Here is a 9,647-nt window from a genome sequence, read left to right as displayed (position 1 = left end):
CTCTCTCTCCCCCTCTGCTCCCCCCCCACTTGCACACGCTCTCTCTTTCTCTCTCAGGTAAATGAATAAATCTTTAAAAAAAAAAAAAAAGAAAGCTAAGTGTCCACAGAATTAGTAGGCACAGCCAGGGAAATAGAATACATCTGGAACTATGTTGCTTTTAAAGTGCATTTAGAGGACAGGACCATTCTGAGCATGTTTTTAAGTAGAGAGGAAGATGCTAGAGGGGAAATGGAATTCATAATAAAAATACTGGATTTTTTAGAATCTTACAGTGTGCTGGGCACCATACTCAGAACTTTACATACATTATCCTATTTAATCCTCATAACAACCTGATGACGTCACTGAGGAATAAAATGTTTTAAAAAGCTTGACCAGTGTCACAGAATTAGTAAGGTGTGGCGCTCAATTAGAGCCTAGATTCTGGGAAGAGGGCAGAACTTCTGAAAGAGAAGGCAAGGATGGGGAAGAAAACAACTCTGAGGGGTAAAGAATGAAAGTTAGGGGTGATAGTTGCTATACCTGTTCAAAAAGAAAGTAAGAAGAAAATTGCCTGCTCAGATAATGGGACAAGGAGAGAAAGGACTTGGGATGTATTTTGTAAAAGGTACTCTGGGAAATGTGTTGATGATTCATACATGAGAAGTCAAAAAGCTAAGTAGCCTCATTCTTAGGGGGAGTCAATTGGTATAATTTTTGACTACCTCCAGCAATATGTGGGAGTCTGGAAATTGCAGCAGTGGGGGCAGATGATGGTGACGTCTCAGGGTTGGGGAATGACTGTGTAGGTGTGGCATAGCCTCAAGGCGGCTTATACTCGTTACGGGTGTCTGAGCTGACATCGGACTATTAGGATTCGAAATCCAGCCTCTGTCTATTACCAGTGATAGGATCTTGGTTAAGGATCTCCATCTCTGGGCGCCTGGGTGGCTCAGTTGGTTAAGCGACTGCCTTCGGCTCAGGTCATGATCCTGGAGTCCCGGGATCGAGTCCTGCATCGGGCTCCCTGCTCAGCAGGGAGTCTGCTTCTCCCTCTGACCCTCTCCCCTCTCATGCTCTCTCTCTATCTCTTTCTCTTTCTCAAATAAATAAATAAAATCTTAAAAAAAAAAAAGGATCTCCATCTCTTCAAATTTCAGTTTCCCCATTTGGAAAATGAGGGTAATAATAACTCCTACTTCACCTGCTTTTAGTGAGTGCTGAATTCCATGTAAAGTGTGAAAGGTGGTATATGTAAGTTTCAATAAATGTAGGTTCATGTTATTATGCTAACGAAGGTATGGCTCATATGGTGGACCTTAGGGTCTTGCCTGAGAATAGAGACCAGTGAAACTAGAATGGACGGATAGACTGGGATTAATCAAGTGATGATAAGCATCAATATAGGAGAGGGCAGGTTCAGCAGACGTATGGAGTAGGGTAGCTGGCTGATAAGGAATTTGTGGGTTGAGGACACTCAAATTTGGTATTTTTGAAAGGATTTCAAGAGACAATAATACTTAAGATATGACTCTACCAGCCACTGACTAAAATGAAGAGGAAAACTCATTAGAGCGGAAGATGTCAAGGAACTTGGGAGTGGTGGATGGATGCAGAAGTTGTTGATGAACTGTGAGGTTAACAACCGAGTGGTTGAGTGGCATCATAGGAAACAAACTTGCTAGAAGTTGTTTTACTTTTGGAAACCGGTGTACTTTGTCATTAAATCAGGCTTTTTAAAAGTGAGGGACACAGCCAAAGAACACAGTGTGGCACCTAACGGAGCAGGGAGATATTCATGCATTCTCTAATCGGACAAGCATGAAAAACGCAAAGACTGAACAAGACTATTTACTGTTTTACATTTTGCAGAAGGATAAAAAATGGTGAGGAGTGGAGGAGGAAGGCCATGTTTTTGTTTTTGTTTCTCTGCAGTCTTTTCCTAAAGGACAAGGAAATATGGGTAAAATCTACTAGGCTTCTTTCCCATGCACTAGAATGGGGGTATTTATTTTTAAAACAACTTTCTTCAGATATAATAGATAGACAAAAAAAATCTGCACACAGTTAATGTGTACAATTTGTGTGTTTAGGTGCTGTTCCTTTTTATACATTCAACGAGCATTTCTTGGGAGACAAAAACAGTGCTATGCTTTAAGGCAGCACCGTCTAATAGAAATACATTGTGAGTCAGAGATGATTTTAAACTTTCTGGTAGCCACATCAAAAAGTAAAAAACAAAAGGTGAAATGAACGATGCATTTTTAAACCTAGTATACTGAAAATATTATTTTGGCATGCTGCTGTAAAAGTTAAATGCAATCTATTAGATTTTTTCTATGAACTGTTCAAAATTTGACATGTATTTTACAATCACAGCACGTATCAATTTCACTAGCCATATTTCAGGTGCTCAATAGCTGCATATCATTAGTGGCTACTCTATTGAACAGTGTAGCTTGAAGGATTGGGATAGAAAATAAATAATTTCTTGATTTCTTTTCAGTTGAAAGTTACAGTAGAGTTGGCGAGTATAATTCATACAAAACCTATCTATTGATATTTCAGATCTTTCAGTGTACTCATTTGATTCCCAGACTTGTTGCAAGAAATCTTAAGTGACTTGCAGTAAGATACAAGAATTAAAAAGAAAATTGGAAGGTGGACCAACTGTTGATTTTGTGTTCATTTAAAGTCTTTCACAGCCTAATTGTCCTCTCGACCTTGTGAGGAAACACATCAGATATTTTTGGCTAACCCTCATTTTAAAAACTTGGAAGTCATTAGAGAGCGTGAGTTAGGGAAAACGGTTAACCCTGGCAAGCTCCTGCCTCAACAAGGGAGCAGACTTGGGAGTAGAAGTCGTATTTTCTTTCTCTAGGTGCACTTGGGAGGCTGCAGTTTAAATCTGGAATCCCCTCACTTCTGTCAAGTGCATATCCTGTTGGTGTCTCATATCCTGAAAAAAGCTGATTACATAACCGGGTCTCCCTGGCAGGTGTGAAACTATTTTTAGGGAAGCTGTATCATTGCTCAGAAGTGGATTCAGACAAACAAACATATGGGTTATTAGCCTATATAGAACAGGTGAGGCTGACCAAATTTCCTCCATCATGGATGAATACAACACAAGGAATATGGAGGCTAATTGAATGGTGAACTGTTGTCCATTGTTTGGAGAACAAATGAATCTTTCTTTTGCTTGGTGGTGAAGGGGATAACCTTCCTCTGATTGAAGTTGCAGACACTTTTTTAAAAAAACATATTTTTGGTGGTGTGCTGTTTCCAAATGTAGGTCCTGCACCAGATGTGGTCTCAGACAAAATCTATCAGATCAGCAAAACAATCGAGGAATATGCCATATGCCCTGATCTTCGAATTGACCTATCTCGGCTTGGAAGACAAGAATTTGACCTGGAGAACAAATTCAAGCCATTTAGAGGTAATAGATTATATTTTGAAGAACTGAGAATAACTCCATGGGTGGAGGTGACTCTGCTTTCTGGGATGGGGGGTGGGCACACACTAAAGTGATTGGTTTATCTCTTTGGGGAGTGACTTGATAAGCAGATGTAATATGACTGTTGTGTACAGGGAAGTGAGAGCAGCCAAGATACTCAGAACTGGCAGCTTTCAAAAATGACTTCTCAAACTCTAGATCACTTTCAACATAGGAAAAACATCATAGCTGACTCCCTTATGGCATTCCAAGAATAGGACGTGAATCGCCAAAACATGTCTTCACTTTTCTAATCAATTACAGTGAAGATGCTGGAATATTTTATGTAGTTAAGGAGGGAACCAACAAGGTAATGGGGTTTTTAAAAAATCCCCATGGAAGGTAGGCATTTTTTTTTTCCAAGTCAGGACCATGCTGTTCAACTTGATTCAATGTGCAAAGGATCCCCCATTCCATACCAAGCACTAGGTGAGGAGATTTTATGAAGGAACTCAGTAAGTACCAAATGGATTGAGGCAAAGCACAGAATGAAATTGCCCCAAATATCCCATACGAGAGAGTGACTGAAACTTCTGAAGTACTCAGATTATAACTTTTAATTTTACAGATTAATATTGAACAATATAACATCACTAATATCATGTATATGCATATTATGCCCCCCCTCTTTTATCCTATTGCTTTTTCCTAGAACGTATACAATTAGCTGTAAACCAACTTGTTACTCCTTTAGTGCCCTATATGCTGAAATACAGTCTGTGTTAAGATGTTATCCTTATTTGACAAGTAAATTAATTTAGCTAAAAAGATTAAATACCAGGCTTGCAGCCACATGGCATTTGAGGGACAGGCAAGAAAGAGCTTGAAATGGACTGTTGAGGGGTCACACTGTTAAGCCAACACTACTACCTTTCTCGTGAAGGATTCTGAGTCAGTTGCTTGCTTAGCTAAGCAGCAGAAATTAACCGGAAGCCATGTGATACTGGAAACAATGGTGCCTCCTTTTATTAATCTAGCTGGGAGCATGCAAACACATGCACACACAGTGGTTTGACAACTGTAAACAGGGGATATATTATATGAAACAAATGGATTTAAATATGCTTGTTTACAATGTTTGGAAAAACTGGACAGTATGGTGACTGGGAAAAATCAGGCATTACCATCAGGAAGACGTTATGAATGATTTATTTACTATTGGTATCTTCACAATTTTTATACCTGTCTAAGAGACCCATATCTTTGGTGAGCTCAGATTCAGGCTGTTTCTGTAGCCATATTGCTAATTTGATGAGTTTTCTAAAATGCTGTGGATAACAGGAGGTGGGTAGAAGAATTCCCTGGCTCCCAAGAAGAACTTGGAGATAATCATTTGGGATAATTTATGTGCTGTGTTCTTGCTGTTTTAAATGTTGAGCAAGGCTTGAGTTAATTGGAAATACATCATTCCTTGGCATTTCACCTTAAGGGGTCTAGAGCATGAACTATTTGATGTGAACTTTCAGTTTTCACTGAATTCTACTTGCTTCCTTGTTTTTTTACATTTCTGTCTACTATGTGTTATCTGCTATGAATCCCAAGTATATTTAGGCAAGTGGTTCAAGAATTAAAGAACCAGAATGAAATTGCCAAAAATATTACCTTATATTGTGGAGTAAGACTTCTAATATATTCTTTTACTTCATAGATTAATTTTTTTATTGTGGTATAATATACATAACAAAGTTTACTATTTTAGCCAGTTTTAGGTATACATTTCATACAGATTAATTCTTAATTTATTGTATAAATTAATACCCCTCTCAGGCCAAAAGATTAAAAATGATTTGTGTTCATCAAAAAATTATTACATTATATTTGAATGGGCATATATACTACATTGCTTTAAGTGCAAGGAAAAATATTTTTAGATGGGTGTTTGACCAGATGAAGGGATATTTTCATATAACATATTAAAATTCCATTCATTAGATATTATACCTGGAATTTACTGGAAATTATTAAAGGTGGATTGGTAATATCTTTAGTGTAGGTGTAAGTGTTTCGGAGTTCCAAAGTAGTACAATATTTGAAAAATTTGAAAAACAACATACATATGTTTCAAAATTTAACTATGAACTTAAAAGCAGGGCTTATGGACAACTTTTAGTGCCTAAAGAGGCAAGTATTTACTATTCTAGGAAAACACTTTCTTAGTATTAATTATATGCTGATGGCCAAGTTTGAAAAATGTAATGAATATTTGGCATTGTGTGTATCTGTCAAATAAATGGAAAAGACTAGTTTGGGATTCCTGGTCACTGGGTGGTACCAAACATTGAAGAATACTTGTGTTTAATGAGGATTTCTAAATATCTGGCATTCACCCTGAAATGGGTACTGGATTGGGCACACAAGAGACTCATACAAACTCAGGAATATATCTTTCATCACCAATTCTAACCCTGGATTTAGTGGGCACAATGGCATTTAGAAAATAAGGGTCACTGCTGAAGTCACTCCTTGATTTGTTTTAAGCCTTCTGAGTCATTCTTGGCTGAGCCCCACAAGAGAGGCACCTGGGTGTGCCAAGAGACCTCCTAGCATTGAGGTGTGTGCCTTCTTTGGAAGGGAGGTGGTAGAAGGAAGGTGGGATAAAAGGGCACAGTTTTATCTTCACTACTTTATTTTGTGGTTGATTCTTCATTTGCAGAGAGGAATGTATAGCTTGTATTATGTCTACCCATTTGTGACTGGAAAAGTTGGTAGGATCTTGAATGTGTCTTAATTTGTGACTTAGCGTACAAGTGGACACTTGGCTTCCTCCATGATGGGTAGGGTTATGATGGAATTGTGATCAGAACTTCATGCCGTGAGGGTGGTGATTTCTTTTTTACACTTCTAAGTATGCTTTATGGGTATGGTCAATGATGTTTCCATTTGCTTTCCTATCCTTAGTGGAGATAGTGGACCCAGTAGATATCTATCTCAACCTCCTTCGGACCATCTTTGACTTTAATGCCATCAAGAGTTTGCTGACAGGGCCTGGCCAACTGAAGATCCGAGTTGATGCGATGCACGGAGGTAAGTTCGTGGTCTTCTCCCAGTTGGTGGACTAGATGTTATGGATGTTAAGGAGACCTCTACCTGTGTTGGGTTTCTGAGATTATTAGGAAGATTGGATTCATAGATATTCACACAATGTGTTTATGTTCAGATATTTGGAACGTTCTGGAAAACTTCAGCGTTTTAATTTCTCTCTCTTTTTTTTTCTTAGATTAAAAAAATATATCATTTTTTAATTGAAGTGTAGTTGACACGTAATGTTACAGTAGTTTCAGGTGTACAACATAGTGATTTGACAGTTCTGTATGTTATGCTCTGCTCACCACACATGTAGTCTGTCGCCATGCAATGCTATTACAATACCATGGACTATATTCCTTAAGCTGTACCTTTTGTCCCCATGACTTATTCCTTCCATAACTGGAAGCCTGGACCTCCCACTCCCCTTCCTGCATTTTGTGCACCCCCCCATTCCCCTCCCCTGGCACTTTCTCTCTTTTGAAGCAAATGAAGGTAGTGGTGAACAGATGAGTCAGAGACTATGCCTATTCAAGCGTGGAATGGATAGTTAACTGTAGTCATTTAAAAAAAATCTATTTTTGAAAAGATTTTATTTATTTATTTCAGAGAGAGAGTGCATGAGTGGAGGGGAGGGACAAAGGGAGAGAACTCCTCGCTGAGCAGGGAGCCCGACGCGGAGCTCGATCCCAGGACCCTGAGATAATGTGAGCCAAAGACAGACGCTTAACCAACTGAGCCATCAGTGCCCCCCCCACCCAAAAATGCGTTTTGATCACTGTACACACATATAGTTTAAACAATCAAGTAGTTCAAAGTTTATTATGAAAAAAATCTAGGCCCAATTCCCCCCAATTTCCTACAGAGGCAACTTTTTTTTTTTAACATTTTAAACTTTTTTCTTTAAAGTATTTATCTCTCTATTACTAAATACTATGAATATACTTCTTGTTGAGTTTCAGTTTGGGCATCACTGACTTTATACGATGGAAGATGAGGTGGTAGCTCTCTTTTACCCTCTCCATTCACTCAATCCAAGCACACTTCCCTCAACCAATTATATCATAAGTTTGGTGAGATCAGTATCCAGTGTCTACATTATCAGAACCACTGCTGAGCCATGTAAAATATTATATTTTCTCACAGCACAACTTTTTTATGAATAGTGCCCTATTTCATGTCTCATGAATGTCGTATTTTTAAAATAAGTCAGGTTTACTGAGGTATAATTTATATGCAGTAAAACTGACATCTTTTAGGCATACACTTTGAGGAGGTTTGACAAACCTATATAGTCCTGTAATGACTGTGACAATCAAGATATAGAATATTTCCCTCACTTCAGCAAGTTCCCTTGTGGCCCCTTTTTAGTTGTACCCCTCGTCCTAATCGCTAGCTCCTGGTAATCACTCATCTGGTTTTGCCTAGATAATTTTGTCTTTTCCAGAAAGCCATCTAAATGGAGCATAAAATATGTAAAGCCCTATTCTTCAGGCTTCTTTCACTCACATAAAATTCTAGAGATAGAGTCATGGTGTTGAATGTATCAGTGGTGATTTCTCGTTACTACAGAGTAGTATTCCATTGTAGGGATGTACTATAGTTTGTTTATCTAGTCATCAGTTGATATAATTATGGTTATTTCCAGGTTTTGGTTACCACAAACAAAGTTGCTATAAACATTTGCGAATAAGTCTTTATGGGCTACATGATTTCATTTGTCTTAGATAAATACCTAGGCCTGGGATTGCTGAGTCATAGGACAAGTACATATTTCACTTTATATGAAACTGCCAAGCTTTTGTCCAAAGTGGCTGTACAATTTGCATTGCCAGCAGTGTATGAAGACTTCAGTTTTTCCATGTCCTCATCAACACTTGGTATTGTCAGTCTTTTCAATTTTAGCCATTCTACCATATCTTGTTGGTTGCTATTAAAATATTACTGAGGAGAAGGGAGGAAGATGGTGGAGAAGTAGGGGACCCTAGTTTCGTCTGGTCCCTGGAATTCAGCTAGATAGCTGTCAAATCATTCTGAACACCTATTTTCCCCATTGAGAATGATATTCACTGTGGGGTTTTCACATATGGTTTTTATGATATTGAGCTATATTCCCCCCTATCCCTACACTGTGAGAGTTTCAATCAAGAAACGATGCTGTACTTTGTCAAATGCTTTTTCTGCATCTATTGAGAGGATCGTATGGTTCTTGTCCTTTCTTTTATTAATGTATCACATTGATTGATTTGCGGATGTTGAACCAACCTTGCAGCCCAGGGATAAATCCCACTCGGTCGTGGTGAATAATCCTTTTAATGTACTTGGCTCCGCTTGGCTAGTATTTTGGTGAGAATTTTTGCATCCATGTTCATCAGGGATATTGGTCTGTATTCTCCTTTTCGATGGCGTCTTTGTCTGGTTTTGGGATCAAGGTAATGCTGGTCTCATAAAATGAGTTTGGAAGTTTTCTTTCCATTTTGATTTTTTGGAACAGTTTCAGAAGAATAGGTATTAATTCTTCTTTACATGTTTGGTAGAATTCCCCTGGAAAGCCCTCTGGCCCTGGGCTCTTGTTTGTTGGGAGATTTTTGATTATTGCTTCAATTTCCTTGCTGGTTATGGGTCTGTTCAGGTTTTTTATTTCTTCCTGGTTCAGTTTTGGTAGTTTATACTTCTCTAGGAATGCATCCATTTCTTCGAGATTGTCTAATTTGCTGGCATATAGTTGCTCATAATACGTTCTTATAATTGTTTGTTTTTCTTTGGTGTTTGCTGTGATCTCTCCTCTTTCATCATTTTATTTATTTGGGTCCTTTATCTTTTCTTTTTGATCAGTCTGGCCAGGGGTTTATCAATCTTGTTAATTCTTTCAAAGAACTAGCTCCTACTTGCTGGTAGGGGCTGACGGAGGCTCCCTCCTGCCGTGGTCTATCTTCCCGTTCTGTTCTACTGTTCTTTTGGTTTCTATTTCATTGGTTTCATTGATTTCTGCTCTGATCTTTATTATTTCTCTTCTCCTGCTGGGTTTAGGCTTTATTTGCTGTTCTTTCTCCAGCTCCTTTAGGTGTAGAGTTAGGTTGTGCGTTTGAGACCTTTCTTGTTTCTTGAGAAAGGCTTGTATTGCTATATACTTTCCTCTTAG

The 9,647-nt window shown here is 38.4% G+C and overlaps 1 protein-coding gene across 3 annotated transcripts in view; it reads left to right on the top strand.

The window, feature by feature from the left end:
* The window catches only part of PGM5 (phosphoglucomutase 5), a 207,739-nt gene that overhangs the window by 28,900 nt on the left and 169,192 nt on the right, over positions 1-9,647 (top strand). For all 3 annotated transcript variants that reach the window (XM_025891657.2, XM_025891655.2, XM_025891656.2), the window contains exons 3-4: positions 3,278-3,424; positions 6,380-6,505. In XM_025891657.2, the coding sequence (XP_025747442.1) occupies positions 3,278-3,424; positions 6,380-6,505 (273 nt within the window). The remainder of the gene's footprint in view (positions 1-3,277; positions 3,425-6,379; positions 6,506-9,647) is intronic.

The sequence above is a fragment of the Callorhinus ursinus genome, unplaced genomic scaffold (assembly GCF_003265705.2).
Source record: "Callorhinus ursinus isolate GAN/ISIS: 27379988/994484 unplaced genomic scaffold, GSC_fseal_2.0 scaffold28, whole genome shotgun sequence".
NCBI classification, from domain to species: domain Eukaryota; kingdom Metazoa; phylum Chordata; class Mammalia; order Carnivora; family Otariidae; genus Callorhinus; species Callorhinus ursinus.
The sequence above is the reverse complement of the archived record's forward strand: the minus strand, read 5'-3'. Positions and strand labels throughout refer to the sequence as shown.